At 43.5% G+C, this 18,585-nt stretch overlaps 1 protein-coding gene across 5 annotated transcripts in view; it reads left to right on the plus strand.

Moving 5' to 3' along the window:
• GBF1 (golgi brefeldin A resistant guanine nucleotide exchange factor 1) overlaps positions 1–18,585 on the plus strand; it is a 137,518-nt gene that overhangs the window by 84,294 nt on the left and 34,639 nt on the right. For all 5 annotated transcript variants that reach the window (XM_055093319.2, XM_008950838.4, XM_003825513.6 and 2 more), the window contains exon 4: positions 14,436–14,567. In XM_055093319.2, the coding sequence (XP_054949294.1) occupies positions 14,436–14,567 (132 nt within the window). The remainder of the gene's footprint in view (positions 1–14,435; positions 14,568–18,585) is intronic.

An 18,585-nucleotide genomic window follows, 5' to 3' on the forward strand; every position in this document is an offset into this window, starting at 1 on the left:
ATTTTTAGTAGAGATAGGGTTTCACCGTGTTAACCAGGATGGTCTCAATCTCCTGATCTCATGATCCACCTGCCTCGGCCTCCCAAAGTGCTGGGATTACAGGTGTGAGCCACCAAGCCCGGCCGAGTTTTAAATTTTTGTCATCCAAGTCATGCAGTTAATATATCTAGTAGTAAACTTATACAATAGGCCAGGCACAGTGGCTTATGCCTATAATCCCAGCACTTTGGGAGGCTGAGGCAGGAGGATCATTTAAGGCCAGGAGTTCAAGACCAGCCTGGGCAACATAGCAAGACCCCCTATCTACAAAAAATTTAAAAAATTAGCTGGGCATGGTGGCACATGCCAGTAGTCTTAGCCACTCAGGAGTTGGTAGTCTTAGCCACTCAGGAGTCTGAGGCAGAAGGATTACTTTTGAGCCTAGGAGTTTGAGTTTGCAGTGAGCTATAATTGCACCATGGTACTCCAGCCTGAGCAACAGAGCAAGACTCTGTCTCAAAACAAACAAACAAACAAAAAGCCCCCTGTACCATAGCATGGTATAATATTGAAGAGTATAATACAGTGCCTTTGGAGTCACAATAGACCTGGATTCAAATTTTATCTCTTCCACTTGCTGTGTGACCTTGGGTAAGTCACTTAATCTCTTAGAGCCTCGGTGTCCTTATCTGTAAAGTGAGGACAGTAACACTATTTCCCAGGTTATTGGGAGGATAAAATAAAATTATATATGGTAATTATGTTTAATAATATAATGTAGCTGGCCGGGTGCAGTGGCTCACACCTATAATCCCAGCACTTTGGGAGGCTGAGGCAGGCAGTTCACCTCAGGTTAGGAGTTCAAGACCAGCCTGGCCAACATGGCGAAACCCCGTCTCTACTAAAAATACAAAAATTAGCTGGGTGTGGTAGTACGCGCCTGTAATCCCAGCTACACTCAGGAGGCTGAGGCAGGAGAATCGCTTGAACTCTGGAGGTGGAGGTTGCAGTGAGCTGAAATCACGCCATTGCACTCCAGCCTGGGCAACAAGAGCAAAATTCCATCTCAAAAAAATAAATAAATAAAAATAATATAATGTAGCTGTTGCTGATGTCTGAGGCAAATTAAGGTTGTTGTTCTGGCAATGAAATGGGATTCTTGTGAGGGTGGTAGATAGCAGCTCCTAGCAACAAGTTAATCTGGCTATTTAGCAGGAATGCCCAAGGTAGGAAACTCATTCCTCTTCTAATCAGGATTCATACATCATATTGGACAAAATCATACAATAAACTATTTTCCCATGTGTATGCTGCCTTTAAGTGCCTGTCTTATCTTTTGAAAGTGGAAGCTAAATCTGACCTCAGGCAGACCAGAGTAGTCTCACTCAGCAAGGAGACAATGGCAAAAATGACGATTTCAGGAGCAGAGATTTACGGAAAGCAGCCTGCTCTGAGATACACATGCTGTTAGGGATTTTGACCCTGAAAAAATATATCCTCTTCCTATCCTCTCTCTAAGGAGAGGTTGAGCTGCTATAGGGATGGAGATGGGGGCAAGGTCCTGACAAAGGTGTTCAAGCCAGAGAGCATATATAGATGGCAAAAATAATTTTCTGTCGTGGTCATCTTGAACCTTTTTGCACCAGGTATCTAGGGAGGAGGAGTTCTTACATAATCTCTGGGTTAGGTTGGGGCCTCATGAACATGATGTTCCATAAAGTACTTATCAGTGGCAGTTTTGGAGAAAATATAAAATTATGATTTCTAATCCCTGGGGTTTTCAGACTTTAAATGTAACCTCAAGGTGTATACATTCAGGAACTCCTCATGTTTAATCAGAGAGTTAAGGTTTTGATTCATTAAAAAAAACAGATTGGGGCTGGGCATGGTGTCTCAAGCCTGTAGTCCCATCACTTTGAGGGCCAAGGTGGGTGGACTGCTTGAGCCCAGGAGTTCAAGACCAGCCTGGGCAAGAGAGAGAGAAGAAAAACAGGGTGGGTTGACCTTTGAGGGATTGATCAGCCAGAAAAGTGAACACTTTCCAAAGGGTTTGTTTTTGTTGTTGTTGTCTTTTGAGACAGGGCCTCACTCTGTCGCCCAGACTGGAATGCAGTGGTGCCATCATGGCTCACTCCAGCCATGACATCCCTGGGCTCAAGTGATCCACCCCACACGTCAGCCTCCCTAGTAGTTGGGACTACAGGCGCACGCCACCATACCTGGCTAATTTTTTTTGTTTTTTGTTTTTTGTTTTTTTGTTTGTTTGTTTTTGTTTTGAGACAGAGTCTCGCTGTGTCACCCAGGCTGGAGTGCAGTGGCACAGTCTTGGCTCACTGCAACCTCTGCCTCCTGGGTTCAAGCGATTCTTCTGCCTCAGCCTCCTGAATAGCTGGGATTACAGGCGTCTGCCATCACGCCCAGCTAATTTTTGTATTTTTAGTAGAGACAGGGTTTCGCCATGTTGGCCAGGCTGGTTTCGAACTCCTGACCTCAAGTGATCTACCCGCCTCTGCCTCCCAAAGTGCTGGGATTACAGGCGTGAGCCACCGCACCCAGCCTTCCCCTATACTTTAAATCATCTCTAGATTACTTGTAATGCCTAACTCAATATAAATACTATGTAAATAATTATACCATATTTAGGGAATAATGACAAGGGAAAAAGTTTGTAGATGTTCAGTACAGATGCAACCATCCACTTAATTTTTCTGAATATTTTTGATCTGTGGTTGATCGTGTACACTGATGTTGGATCCACAGACACAGAGGGTCAACTGTAATTTGCCTTTTTTTTTTTTTTTTTTTTGAAACAGAGTCTTGCTGTGTCACCCAGGCTGGAGTAAAAATGTTATGATCTCGGCTAACTGCAACTTCTGCCTCCCCGGCTCAAGCGATTCTCGTGCCTCAGCTACCAGAGTAGCTGGGATTACAGGTGCGCACCACCATGCCCAACTAATTTTTATATTTTTTGTAGAGACAGTGTTTCACCATGTTGGTCAGGCTGGTATCTAACTTCTGACCTCAAGTGATTCGCCCACCTTTGCCTACCAAAGTGCTGGGATAACAAGCGTGAGCCACCAAGCCCAGCCTAATTTGCCTTTTTCAATGTAAGTGGTTGGTACCATTATCTTCTACTGCTGGCCCTAAGTGGATCTATGGATCCTGATTTTTACCTGGATGCAGCAATGATTAAGCCATAATCATACTTTGTCTCTTAAAAATCATAATGTCAAAGTTCTAGCCCCCTAAGTCTAGAAGCATCCTGAGAAGCTAAGAATGTGTTTGATAAAAAGAAGCAGATCTGAGAAACTGTTGTGTGATAGCTGAGAAAAGAGCCACTGTGAAGAGCTTAGACAAACAAACAGGACTTGCCTTCCCTCCAGGCTAGACTGTCTACATTCGTGTGCATTTACTTCCAAATGGTACTTTGCATTTAGAATCATAAGTTTTAGGGACCTAAAGGGGCCTTAAAGAATCTAGTTAAATTACTATCACCACCACCACCTTCCCCAGGAAATCCCAATGGATGAGGAGAAACTATGGCCCAGAGAAATGAGGTGTTTTTGCCCAAGGTCACACAGTTAATGACAGAATCAGAATTGGGCCTAGTGCATTTCTTTATTTCATATCTCCTGTTGTATAGGGCAGGGTCTATCTGGGTTTGACCCTTAAGCCCAGGCTAGGAAATACAGGTATGGGACCTGTCCCTTGACAGTGTTTTCTGGAATCCGTTCCTGAACCAAGCCTAAATTCCCACCTGTCCATTCATAGGTCTAGAAAACTTTGAAGCTGATAAACGAAGGTATGGGAGGTTTGGCAGTTAATTCCAGAGGCTTCTGGCTTTGCCAAAGTTTAGCTTTGATTATTCTTTGGACCACTACCCCTCTTTTTTTTTTTTTTTTTTTCTTTTTGAAACAGGGTTCCACTCTGTTGCTCAGGGTGGAATGCAATGGTATGATCAGGGCTCACCTCAGCTTCCTGAGTAGCCAGGACCACAGGTGCGCGTGCCTGGCTAATTTTTTCATATTTTGTGCAGCTGAAGTCTCACTATGTCGCCCAGGCTGGTCTCGAACTGCTGGGCTCAAGTAATTCTCCCACCTCAGCCTCCCAAAGTGCTGGGATTACAGGTGTAAGCCACCACACCTGGCCTGGACCACTACTCTTGATGTCCTCTAGTGACCAAAAAGAACACAGCTTCTTCCTACTGAGCTTACCATACATCAGACATTTTTGTAGATCACTATCAATCTTGACTTTTGCAAGAAATATATTCCTGGGGTGTACAGCATAGTCAGAAAAGTAGCATATGAGACCTATAACTTTCTCCTAAAATGGAATGTACAGATATAGACAGAAAAGCCTAAAACCAAAAAGCTTTTGTTGTCTGTCTCTGGATACAGAAATGTTAGAGGGGTAAATGAACTAATTTCTTTTTTTGTCATGCTATGATTTATTAGTCTGTTATACATGATCCATCTTGTGAATGATGGCATTCTGTCTCCAGGAACATGGGCCAATATTTGCAGGATAAAGAACAAGCATGGGAGCAGGCTGGTGACCCTCTAGAAAGCAAGAAGAGAGAAGTAGACTCTGAGGGCAAAAAGGTCGAGACAGGCATTTCTGAAGCCAAATGGTGTTGAAATAACATACCGCAGGCCTTTTTCCTTGTCAGCGTAATCCAATTGAGAATGCCCAACTGCCCCTGATAAGAGTCACTCAGGAGTGAAGAGCTTTGCTACCAGGGAAAGCAGCTTATGTGTGCATTTTGGCTCAGGAATGTGCCAGCCCAATGCTGGCCAAATGAGAAAAGGCTGCTGCGGCCTGGAGAACACAGCCTCCTGGGAGGATGGTGGCTGTTCCCTTGTAGCTTAGGAGAGTATTCTGTTTTGTCCAAGGGCAGTGCTTGAGGCCACATGTTGAGGCCTTTGGCATAGATTATCAGAGATGGTAGCAGCTCTGACATGAGAAGAGAAAATAATGTCAAAATTCAGCTGGGCGCAGTGATTCATCCCTGTAATCCCAGCACTTTGGGAGGCCGAGGCGGGCACATCACGAGGTCAGGAGAACGAGACCATCCTGGCTAATACGGTGAAACCCCGTCTCTACTAAAAATACAAAAAATTAGCCAGGCGTGGTGGCTTGCGCCTGTAGTCCCAGCTACTCGGGAGGCTGTGGCAGGAGAATTGCTTGAACCGGAGAGGCGGAGGTTGCAGTGAGCCAAAATTGCACCATTGCACTCCAGGCTGGGTGACAGAGCGAGACTTCGTCTCAAAAAAAAAAAAAAAAGTCAAGATTCATCCCCGTTTTGGAGAGGTCACCTCATCATTTGGGAAGACAAGAGGTGTGGGACATCTGCAGATTCTCAGACAGACATTGGGCCAAATTGACACTTCTGTTTTAATGTCATAATATGGGGAGTGAAGCACCCTGCCCAGTCGTATCGAGTACAGTATGAGCAGACCACCACCAAGACATCTCCAAAGGGCTTCACTTTGCTTTGGGTTGAAGTGACTCATGAGCCTCTCCAGAAATAATTTAATAATTCTTGTTGTAATTTGTCACTGACTGTCCAGAAATTGGATCCGGATTTGATTCTGGAAGGATCCAAAGTGTTTTCTCCAATGGGGGGTTAGATTTCCCCTCCTTGTGCCCTTTTTCCCCCAGATGACTGGCTCATCTTAGAACATGGACCAGCCACCTTCAGAGCACCCCTCTACCTAATCTGCACTCTGTGTTTACTGGACTGTTTGTGCCTTGAGGTTGACAGTCTTCCAGGGCGGGAATTTTGGCTGCTTGGCTGGGGTGTCAGATGTCTCCTTGGTTGTGAAATTATTCAGCCTGCTTACTATGAGCAGAATCATGGCACTTTTCTCCTGAAGGACTCAGGCAGTTTTCACTCTTCTGGAGAAGATCCAGACAATTGAATCTCAGTTCCCAGCCAGGCTGAACCGTGAGATAGGACACCAGAAACCTTTCTGTTCTAGCCTTGTAGGAAGCAGTAAAGTCGGATGGCTACGAGCAGAGCTTTTGGAGTTGGATGGACCTGGATTTGATTCCTGTTTCCACTACTAGCTAGTGCTATGATCTTAGCTGGTGGGGACATCTCGTTATCCTTTCTAAGCCTCATTTTCATCTTCAAAATGGGGTTAATTATGAAGAGTGAAGGTATGTAAAGTGCATAGCACTTGGCATGGTGCAGGTAATAAATGTTAATGAGTACTTTAATAATTCATTTTATTAAAAGGAAGCCTATTCTTTCTCTGATACCTTGGAGAAAGCTGAAGCCCTCAGAAATTAAAAGTGCTATCCCAAATTGTACCGTAAATATCAACCACCTGTTATCTCAGTATTTATCCTTAACTTGTATTCCTTTTATGGTTTAGGAGTCAAAGGTAGAATTTTTGTATATATATTTACTTAAATCTTAAGAAATGAACTGGTGGCCGGGTGCAGTGGCTCATGCCTGTAATCCCAGCACTTTGGGAGGCCGAGGCAGGCAGATCACAAGGTCAGGAGATCAAAACCATCTTGGCCAACATGGTGAAATCCCATCTCTACTAGAAAATACAAAAATTAGCTGGGTGTGGTGGCATGTGCCTGTAGTCCCAGCTACTCGGGAGGCTGAGCCAGGAGAATTACTTGAACCGGGGAGGTGGAGGTTGCAGTGAGCCAAGATCACTCCACTGCACTCTAGCCTGGTGACAGAGCGAGACTTTGTCTCAAAAAAAAAAAAATAGAAAAAAAAAAAAGAAATGAACTGGTATACAATATAGAGAACACTGGACTGCTGTGACTCTAGAGCTAAAAACTAGAACAATATCTTAGTTATCTTTATTATACACTTTATTCCATGCATTGTACCAAGTGTTTTACATGCATCAAATGAGATAATGTGTGTAAATTGCTTAATACCATGCCTGGCACATAGTATATGCTCAGTGAATGTTAGTTGCTATTATTATTTATTTTAAATGTAATTTATTTAAATTATCTAATACCCATTTACAAGTAATAAAATTAGAGACCCAGAACACTTAAGTAATTAAAGTCACATAGCTATTAAGTTGCAGAACTGGGATTTGAATCGTCCACGAAAGCCCATGATTCTACCTAGAGCCCTTAGCTTCTAGTCCTGGTTCCAATACTAACTGGCCTTGTACAAATTACTTAACTTCCCTAAATCTCAGTTACCTCATTATAAATTATTTTCAGGCCCTATTTTAGCTATAATATCCTAGGATTTGGAGGATTTTCCTGAATGATCAGTCAAAAATTATGACTTATTTTTGTAGGGTACGGTTTAATCTCTGAGTAACAGTTCCCTAGAAAACTGATGCAGCCTACAAACTGCTGCTTATACACAAAGAGATATATACAGAAGTTGAAAGTATTTTAAAAATTTTATAACAATGTGACAGTAGTTACATGTATGTTGATTCTAGTAATAAAAAAATTGGACTTTATGTTTTTAAAATTTTTCTAGTAATTAACTGTATTTTATAAAACTATGGGTCTGCACGGGCTGGGCGAGGTGGCTCACGTCTGTAATCCCAGCACTTTGGGAGGCCGAGGTGGGCGGATCACGAGGTCAGGAGGTCGAGACCATCCTGGCTAACGCGGCGAAACCCCATCTCTACTAAAAATACAAAAAGTTAGCCGGGCATGGTGGTGGGCGCCTGTAGTCCCAGGTACTCGGGGGGCTGAGGCGGAAGAATGGTGCGAACCCAGGAGGCGGAGCTTGCAGTGAGCCAAGATCTCGCCACTGCACTCCAGCCTGGGCGACAGAGCGAGACTCCGCCTCAGAAAAAAAACAAAAACTATGGGTCTGCAGTGGATTGACATAAAGAAAAAAAAACTGCTCTTCATCACAGATAATTTGACAGGCACTATTCTAGATAACCATCTGAACATCTCACCAGGATTATAAATTCAAATTTGTTTGTTTTTAAATTACATGTTTACAAAAAGTTACCCCTTAAATTAGAAATATCCTTACTAAAGGCTGGACGTGGAGACTCGCGCCTGTAATCACAGCACTTTGGGAGGCTGAGACAGGTGGACCACCTGAGGTCAGGAGTGCAGTTTGAGACCAGCCTGGCCAACATGAAGAAACCCCATCTCTACTAAAAATATAAAAATTAGCTGGGCCTGGTGGTACATGCCTGTAATCCCAGCTACCTGGGAGGCTGAGGCAGGAGAATCGCTTGAACCCTCCTGAGGCAGAGGTTGCAGTGAACCGAGATCACACCACTGCACTCCAGCCTGGGTGACAGAGCAAGACTCTGTCTCAAAAAGAAAGAAAGAAAGAAAGAAAGAAATATCCTTACTAGTGATGCCCCACTAGGAGTTCAACTTGCCCCCAACCCCACTTGTTGCAGAGTTGCTCCTGTTAGAGCTTCTCTTATGCTCCTGGCAATCAACACTTGAACCTAGAGAGCAAAACTCTTGTTCTCCCTAGACAAAACTCTTTAAGGAAAGTTAACTTTATATATCATGATTCTCTTTTTTGGAAGAGGTAGGGAAGTGACATGATAATGAAGGTTCCTGGTGGGCTCATTAAAAAGTTTAACCCTTCTAGTTTTTCATCAGTAGGTTTCTATAAAGCACTGACTTACCAAATGAAAGTACTGGAATGAACATATCTTAGCAGTCATAGATTCCAACAATCTTCTTCTTCTTTTTTTTTTTTTTTTTTTTTTTGAGACAGAGTCTCCTTCTGTCACCCAGGCTGGAGTGCAGTGGTGCAGTCTCGGCTCATTGTAGCCTCTGCCTCCCAGGTTGAAGCAATTCTCATGCCTCAGCCTCCAAAGTAGCTGAGATTACAGGCACGTGCCACCACACCAGGCTAATTTTTTTTGTATTTTTATTAGAGACATGGTTTCACTATGTTGGCCAGGCTGATCTGAAACTCCTGACCTCAAGTGATCCACTCACCTCGGCCTCCCAAAGTGCTGGGATTAGAGGTGTGAGCCACTGCGCCCAGCCGATTTCAACTATCTAATTTGACAGATGAAGGTCTTGGGTATCATATATCTGGCTATTGATAGGAGTGAGACTAGTCCATTGACTGAATTGTATGCTGTGTGAGGGTTACACACAGAGCCTCGGCTGGGTGCGGTGGCTTACACCTGTAATCCCAGCACTTTGGGAGGCCAAGGCAGGCGGATTACCTGAGGTTGGGAGTTTGAGACCAGCCTGACAAACATGGAGAAACCCCGTCTCTACTAAAAATACAAAATTAGCTGGGCGTGGTGGCGCTCATCAGTACAGTGATGAGAGAAACCAAGAAGATCTGAATAATGGAGAGACATACCAAGTTCATGAATTGGTAGGCACAACATAGCAAAGATATCATGTCTCCCCAAATTGATCTATAGACTCAATGCAATTCCTTTCAAACTTCCAACAAGGCAAGTTTGTCTTAAATTGAAATGGAAAGACAAAGGAATTGGAACACTGAATGATATTGGAAAAAAAAAATGAAGTTGGAGGAATCACACCACTGTTATTAAGACTTAGTATAAGCCGGGCATGGTGGCTCACGCCTATAATCCCAGCACTTTAGAAGGCCAAGACGGGTGGATCACCTGAGGTCAGGAGTTCAAGACCAGCCTGGCCAACATGGCAAAATCTCGTCTATACTAAAAATACAAAAATTAGCCAGACGAGGTGGTGTGTGCCTGTAATCCCAACTACTCAGGAGGCTGAGGCATGAGAATCACTTGAACCCGGGAGGTAGAGGTTGCAGTGAGCCGAGATCATGCCACTGCACTCCAGCCTGGGTGACAGAGCGAGACTCTGTCTCAAAAAAAAAAAAAGTATATATCGGCCGGGCACAGTGGCTTATGCCTGTAATGCCAGCACTTTGGGAGGCTGAGGCGGACAGATCACAGGGTCAAGAGATCGAGACCATCCTGGCCAACATGGTGAAACCCCGTCTCTACTAAAAGTACAAAAAAATTAACTGGGCATGGTGGCACGTTCCTGTAGTCCCAGCTACTCAGGAGGCTGAGGCAGGAGAATCGCTTGAACCCAGGAGGCAAGGTTGCAGTGAGCCAAGATCGAGCCACTGCACTCTAGCCTGGGTAACAGAGCAAGACTCCATCTCAAAAAAAAAAAGACTTAGTATATATTTATAATAATTAACACAGTGTCATGTTGTCAGACTTAGACACATAGATCAATGAAACAGAACAGAACCCAGAAGAGACTCACAAAAATATGGCCAATTTAATTTTTTTTTTTGGAACAGGGTCTTACTCTGTCACCCCAGGCTGGAGTGCAGTGGTATGATCACAGTTCACTGCAGCCTCAGCCTCCCAGGCTCAAGCAATCCTCTCACCTCAGCCTCCTGAGTCGCTGGGACTACAGGCACATGCCATCATACCTGGTTAATTTTTTTTTTTTTTTTGAGACAGGATCTCACTCTGTCACCCAGGCTGGAGTGCAGTGGCACGATCTCAGCTCACTGCAGCCTCTACCTCCTGGGTTCAAGATATTCTTTCACCTCAGCCTCCCCAGTAGCTGGGACTACAGGTGCGCGCCACCATGCCCCACTGATTTTTGTATTTTTTGGTAGAGATGGGGTTTCACCATGTTTGCCAGGCTGGTCTTGAACTCCTGACCTCAGGTGATCCACCCACCTCAGCCTCCCAAAGTGCTGGGATTATAGGCATGAGGCATGAGCCACTGCTCCTGGTCCATGCCTTTTTTTTTTTTTTTTTGAGACAGAGTCTCGCTGTGTTGCCCAGGCTGGAGTGCAGTGGCACGATCTCCGCTCACTGCAAGCTCTGCCTCCCAGGTTCACGCCATTCTCCTGCCTCAGCCTTCCTGAGTAGCTGGGACTACAGGCTCCCGCCACCACGCCTGGCTAATTTTTTGTGTTTTTAGTAGAGACGGCGTTTCACCGTGTTAGCCAGGATGGTCTCGATCTCCTGACCTTGTGATCCGCCTGCCTCGGCCTCCCAAAGTGCTGGGATTACAGGCGTGAGCCACCACGCCTGGCCGTTTTTTTAATTATTTTCTGTAGAGATGATCTCACTATGTTGCCCAGGCTGGTCTCGAACTCCTAGACTCAAGGGATCCACCCACCTCAGTCTTCCAAAGTGCCGGGACCAGTGCCCAACCTGGTCAATTTATTTTTGACAAAGGTGCAAAGACAACTTAATGAGATATGTTGGAAACAGTAGGAAATTCTTAGGCAAAGGAAAAATGAGCCTCAATCTAAACCTCACACCTTATGCAAAAATTAACTGAAAATAGATCATAGGTGAAAAACATAAATCTGTAAACATTTTAGGAGAAAATGGGAGGGTGGAAATCTTTGTGACTTGGAATTAGGCAGAGTCAATTTAGACATTAAACCAAAACACAATCCATAAAATATTAATAAGTTGGACTTCATCAAGAGTAAAAGTGTCTGTTCTATGAAAGATGTTAAGGGAATGAAAAAATAAGCTTAAGACTGGGAGAAAATACTTACAAATAACTGTGTCACTACTGAAGGACTTGAATTCAGAATAAAGAAGTCTCCAAACTCAATAGTAAGAAAACAATTTAGTTTAATAATGGATAAAAGACTTGAGCAGACATGTCACCCAAAAGGATATACAGATGGCAAATAAGCACATGAAAAGATGTTCAACATAATTAGTCATTAGAGAAATGCAAATTTAAACCACGCGGAGCTACTATTACATACATACATGAATCGCTTAAGTAAAAACACTGAAATACAAAGTACTGAAGAGGATGTGGAGAAACTAGAATTCTTATTGCTAGTGGGAATACAAAGTGATAAAATGACATTGGAAAAGAGTTTGACAGTAAAGCTAACCACACCTTTACCTTTTGACCCAGGAATCCTACCCCTGGGTACTTACCCTAAAGAAGTGGAAACCTGTGTTCACACAAACACTGATACACAAATGTTTATAGCAGCTCCATTCATAATTGCCCCAAACTGGAGATCCCACATGTCCTTCAACCAGTGAATGGATAAAGAAACTGTGATACATACAGGCAATGAATACTACTCAGCAGTAAAAAGAAACAAGCTATTGATATATGCAATAGCTTGGAAAAATTTCAGTCATCATGTTGAATGAAGGAAGCCAATCTGAAAATTGGCTGTAAAATTACATGCTGTATAAATCATTCATTTAAAGAAAAGAATTAATTTTACCAAATTAGCAAAAAGAGGCTAAATGCACATCACCCTAGAAGTGTGGACCCCATATATAAAACTGCCCTACTCTTTTACCGTGAAGGAAGACGTGAAGCAAGTATATAGTTGTAGCAACTAAATGAAATCACAGAAAATCTGTACCTGTCCCGATTCTCAAAGATTTTTTTCCTCTAGACTTTTATATGTCAAATATACCTCTTGACCACTTTTAAGATAACAAACCAAATTGTACATAATTCATGTTCCTAAAGCAGCAAGACTAGATGACTTTACATTTTTTATGTGCTTTTTTTTTTTTTGAGTCGGAGTCTTGTTCTGTCACCCAGGCTGGAGTGCAGTGGCGTGACCTCAGCTCACTGAAAGCTCTGCCTCCTGGGTTCACACCATTCTCCTGCCTCAGCCTCCCGAGTAGCTGGGACTACAGGTGCCCACCACCACACCCAGCAAATTTTTTTGTATTTTTAGTAGAGACCGGGTTTCACCATGTTAGCCAGGATGGTCTCGATCTCCTGACCTCGTGATGCGCCCGCCTCGGCCTCCCAAAGTGCTGGGATTACAGGCATGAGCCACCGTGCCCGGCCCTTTTATGTGCTTTTTTAAAGTACGTTATGTATTTCAGTTTTTCACACACACACACACACACACACACACGTTCTTCTCTAGGTTTTTTCTGTAAATTTTACATCTCTAGGTGGGGGTAGTAGGGGAAGAGAAGCAGGTTTTTTTTACAGCTGATGTGATCACTGTACAGACAAGCTTGGAAAATGCTACCCAATCTGCCAATTAATTAAAGCATTAATCTGAGGAGCAGCCGGCCCAGGGAATGTTTACCCAGGGAGGAGTGGGGGTGGTAGGAACCGAGTAGGCAGCTCCCTATATTTGCATGAAAATGAAGGTGCTTAGGAAACCCTGCTTCCTTTTGTCTCTAAAGGTGGGGCAGCCTAGATCACATCCCTAAACACTTTTGGTCTCTTTAGGAAGCCTTTTAGGGAGCTGGTCTCTGAAAGATGAAAGCACAGCACAATCTAGAAAAACCAATTTAAATTCTGGGCAGAGTAAGGTAGGGAGTAAGTACAGTGTAGTATTCTTTGACCTAGAATGGAATCTTCTAAATTCAGGAGTAAAATTTCATCTATTTAGGTAGAATAGATGAAGGGGTTTTACAAGTTTTAGAACCACATAGGCTGGGTTCAAATCCCAGCTCTGCATATTAGTTGTGTGATTTGGGACTAATCATGTATCTTATCTGAGCCTTTTCTCATCTGTAAAATAAAGATTATCAATTGCCCCTTCATCTCAGAGCAGTTAGTTCTCTGCTAACTCTAGGCAGGAAACAGGCCGGACAGTGGTTACGAACTTCCAAGATTACAGACTGCCTCCATGACTAAGAGACTGCTCAGCCTTTTGTTCTTGTTAAACTTTTTTCTCAGCAAGGGATTATAAACCTCAGAGTTTTCTCTCACCCTCCTGGAATATGCTGCACTCTTTCTCTAAGAGAAGTGACCCTGACCGTAACAGCAAAGGACATAAAGACAGGAGCCCACCTTGGGACCTAAGGGTCGCATTGGCTCTACCCAAGATGACGTTACCTATTTATATCACAGGGGAGGGTGGTGAAATGGGCATGGAAAATTGACTCACAATATTTGATGATGTTGAAAAATTATTGTTAATTTTTAAAAATTGTGATAAAATACATATAATGCAAAATTTACCATTTTAACTGTTTGTTAACTCTTTAAGCATAATATTGTGGGCCAGGCACGGTGGCTCGCGCCTGTAATCCTAGCTCTTTGGGAGGGCAAGCCAGGGACAATTGCTTGAGCTCAGGAGTTCGAGACTAACCTGGGCAACATGGCGTAACCCCATCTCTACTAAAAATACAAAATTAGCCGGGCATGGTGACAGATGCCTGTAGTCCCAGCTACTGAGGAGGCTGAGGGGCTTGAGCCCTGGAGGTGGAGGTTTGCAGTGAGCTGAGATCATGCCACTGCACTCCAAAGCAGGACTCTGTCTGACAAAAAAAAAAAAAAAAGATAATATTGTGTTTTTGTTCTTTTTTTAAGATTCCTAATCTTTTAGATCTACATGCTGAAAATTTTACAGATAAAATGATACAGTGTCTGGGATTTGATTCAAGGTAATCCAGAGGGAAGAAGATTGACCCAACAACAAAGACCTCTAGCCTCATGACACAAACAAGAAACTTTTTCCAGGGTTTAGTTTTCTCTTAGATGATACCTCTTCATTTCTGTGTATTTTCTTGCAGAACTCTCAGAAATTGAGCCCAATGTATTCCTTCGACCTTTTCTGGAAGTGATTCGCTCTGAAGATACCACTGGCCCTATCACTGGACTGGCACTCACCTCTGTCAACAAGTTCCTGTCCTATGCACTCATAGGTAAGAGCTCAGGCTTTGTTGCATGACCACAGCACTTCATTTCCCACCTTTCCTGGGGTGCCCAGGCCTTAGGCAATGAGCTGGTGATAGTGGGAAATTTTTTCCAGTCACCTCTTTTCTTGTAGAAGAGAAATAGGATTGTTGTTGGTTATTCATCATGCTAGCTGACTCACGTTGTACAGGGTGGGAAGGGCAAGAGAAGAAGTTTTCCTTGGCACTCTGGCTTCTCTATGCTTTGGAAAGAGTTAAGGGTATGGTACCTTACTCTTGGAAGTTTGGTTAGGTTTGTTTGTTTGTTTGTTTGTTTGTTTAGTTAGAGATGGAGTCTCGCTCTGTCGCCCAGGCTGGAGTGCAGTGGTGTGATCTCGGCTCACTGCAAGCTCCACCTCCCGGGTTCATGCCAGTCTCCTGCCTCAGCCTCCCGAGGAGCTGGGACTACAGGCGCCCACCACCACGCCCAGCTAATTTTTTGTATTTTTAGTAAAGACGGGGTTTCACCATGTTAGCCAGGATGGTTTCGATCTCCTGACCTCATGATCCGCCCGCCTTGGCCTCCCAAAGTGCTGGGATTACAGGTGTGAGCCACTGTGCCTGGCCTGGTTAGGTTTATTTTTAAAGTTATTTTTTCAGACATAATGCATGCACATTATAAGAAGACAGACAATAGAGATGTTCAAAAGAAAAGTTAATTGTCCTTCCTGTACTTTCTCAATGTTCCTCCTCCTTCTTTAGGCAAATAGTGTGAACAGCCTAGTTTGAATCTTTATGTTTTTCTATGTCTTTATAAATGAAGTACCATTCCTTTTTAAAATGAAATAAGGCCGGGTGCGGTGGCTCACGCCTGTAAGCCTAGCACTTTGGGTGGCCAAGGCGGGTGGATCACGAGGTCAGGAGTTTGAGACCAGCCTGGCCAACATGGTGAAATCCCGTATCTACTAAAAATACAAATATTAGCCAGGCATGGTGGCGGGCTTCTGTAACCCCAGCTACTGGGGAGGCTGAGGCAGGTGAATCACTTGAACCCGGGAGGCGGAGTTTGCAGTGAGCAGAGATCGTGCCACTGTACTCTAACCTGAGCAACAGAGCGAGACTCTGTCTCAAAAAAAAAAAAAAAAAAAGAATAGAATAAAATGAAATAAAAATAGGATTATGTGCTACATATTTTCTTTTTTCATTTAATGGTATTAACTTGACCAGGCACAGTGGCTCATGCCTGTAATCCCAGCACTTTTTGAGGCCGAGGCGGACGGATCATGAGGTCAGGAGTTTGAGACCAGCCTAACATGGTGAAACCCCATCTCTACTAAAAATACAAAAATTAGCCAGGCATGGTGGTACGTGCCTGTAATCCCAGCTACTCAGGAGGCTGAGGCAGGAGAATCACTTGAACCCGGGAGGTGGAAGTTACAGTGAGCCGAGATCACACCATTGCACTCCAGCCTGGGTGACAGAGCAAGACTCCGTCTCAAAAAAAAAAAAAAAAAAAAAAGCAAATAGTATTAACTTAAATGTACATGATATAACTATTCATCTGATTTATTCTTTTATATTGTAGAAAATATATATAAAACTTGCCATTTCCATCAGTTTCAGTTTACAATTCATTGGCATTAATTACATTCACAATGTTGTGCAGCCGTCACCACCATCTATTTCCCAAACATTTTTATTACCCCAAATAGAAACTTAACATAATGGGGAGTTAACATTAACCAATAACTCCCCATTTCTCTCTCCCCTCAGCCCCTTGTATGATTTTTTTTAGTAGCTCTATAATTTCCATAGTGTAATATAGATATAACACAATTCATGTGCTCATTCTTAATATTTAAGATTGTTTCCTATTGAAGTCATAAATAATGCTAATATAAGCATCCTTGATCACATGTCCTTATTAATAATTTTTTTAATTTTTATTTTTAGTAGAGATGGGGTTTTACCATTTTGTGCCACCACGCCCGGCTAATTTTTGTATTTTTAGTAGAGACAGGGTTTCACCATATTGGCCAGGCTGGTCTCGAACTCCTGACCTTGTGATCCACCCACCTCGGCCTCCCAAAGTGCTGGGATTATAGGCATGAGCCACCATGCCCGGCCCCTTATTGCTAATTTTACTCTTGTATGAAAGATTTCTGAACTTGGGATTTCTGGATTAAAGACCACGTGCATATTGCATTTTTATAGCTATTACCAGGTTGCTTCCCCAAAAGGTTACATCATTTATACTTCCACCAGCAGTGATTGAGAATTTCTACTTCCCTACCCTGTCATCAGCACTGAATATTACCAGTTTTATTTGTGCCAACTTGGTAAGTAAAAAATGATATTTTGTTTTTATTTTTTGAGACAGGGTCTTGCTCTGTCACCCAGACTGGAGTGCAGTGGCACAATCACGGCTCACTGCAGCCTTGACCTTCGGGCTCAGGTGATCCTCCTACCTCCGCCTCCCAAGTAGCTGGGACTATAGGCACACGCCACCACACCCAGCTAGTTTTTGTACTTTTAGTAGAAGTGGAGTTTCTCCATGTTGCCCAGGCTGGTCTTGAACTCCTGAGCTCAAGAAATCCACCACCTTGGCCTCCCAAAGTGCTAGGATTACGGATGTGAGCCATTGCACTCAGCCTTTTGTTGCTTTTATTTCCTGGAGGCTGAACATTTGAATTTCCTGTCCTTCACTTCTTTTTTTAATTGAGTTGGGTTTGTTTTTCATGTCAGTTTGTAGGAGTTCTTTGTATGGTAGGAATATTAACCCATTGCCTTTCATAGCATTACAATTATTTGCTCCTAATCTAGGCCAAATATTTCCCTTAATCTGTAGTTTATCTCTAAATTTCTTCATGGTGTCTTTCTTTGGATTTCTTTTTTAGTTGGTCTTGACACTCAATTTGGGAATTCATTTTCCCTGATTGGCAGCCCATGTACAAGGATGAAGAATATAGAAAACAGGCAGCTGTCTTTGTTTCTTAAGCAGGGAGACAAGAAAAGATAAGGCTCAGGCTTTAGCTAGCCAGAAAAGAAAATAGTCTTCAGTTCAGAGCAAGAAAACCCGTTTTTCTAGAAATGTTGGATTTGCTTAGCTGATGCATTCAGGATCCTGAGCAGGAATCCTGGGTACCAACTAGCTTCTGAACAGGTGCATCAGCCTCTCCGACACCCTAGTCCCAGCTTCATACTTTTCCTAAACAAAATCAGGCCCAGCCACTTCCAGCCTTGCCCTGAGCACCACCTGCAGGTCATCTTTCTTCACAGCCTCCAGTGGCTGCCGCTGCTGTGACTTTTCCCTCTGCTGTCTTGTTGGTGTTACTCTTTCCCCTTCCTGGACTTGGCAGACAGGCTGGTCATTGGAGACCTCAGGCCAGCTGGTCATTGGAGTTTCCTGTGGTGGGAAAGGAGAATGCTGGAGGTGGTGATTGCAGTGGGCATGAGAAAAGGAGCAGGAAGGAGTGTATGAAAGCCAAGAAAGCAAAGGAGATGGGATTGGCAGATTTCCCTGAAGTTGGTTCCAGAGTAGCCAGAAGAGGAGGACATTTTAAAGAAGGGTTTAGGCTGCTCTTCTAGAAGAAAACTCCTGTCTCTTGCTCCTATGATCCAAGGTTTCAGGGATTATTTTAGATCCTCCAAGGACTAGCCTTTTGTTTGGCCCCATACAGCTGCCAGACCAGAATTTTTGTGCCATGGATTTCATGGGTTGCTAGCAAGCCTTGCCTATGGTTCTTGTCAAAGACCTGTCACTCTAGTCTGCCTTTTTATTTTTATTTTTTATTGGTTTTTATTGAGACAGTTCGCTCTGTTGCCCAGGTTGGAGTGCACTGGTGTGATCTTGGCTCACTGCAACCTCCATTTCCTGAGTTCAAGCAATTCTCATGCCTCAGCCTCCCAAGTAGCTGGGACCACAGGCATGCACCACCATGCCCAGCTAATTTTTGTATTTTTAGTAGAGATGGGGTCTCGCTGTATTGGCCAGGCTGGTCTCGAACTCCTGAGCTCGGGCAATCTGCCCACCTCAGCCTCCCAAAAT

Source organism: Pan paniscus, chromosome 8 (genome assembly GCF_029289425.2).
Source record: "Pan paniscus chromosome 8, NHGRI_mPanPan1-v2.0_pri, whole genome shotgun sequence".
Taxonomy (NCBI): domain Eukaryota; kingdom Metazoa; phylum Chordata; class Mammalia; order Primates; family Hominidae; genus Pan; species Pan paniscus.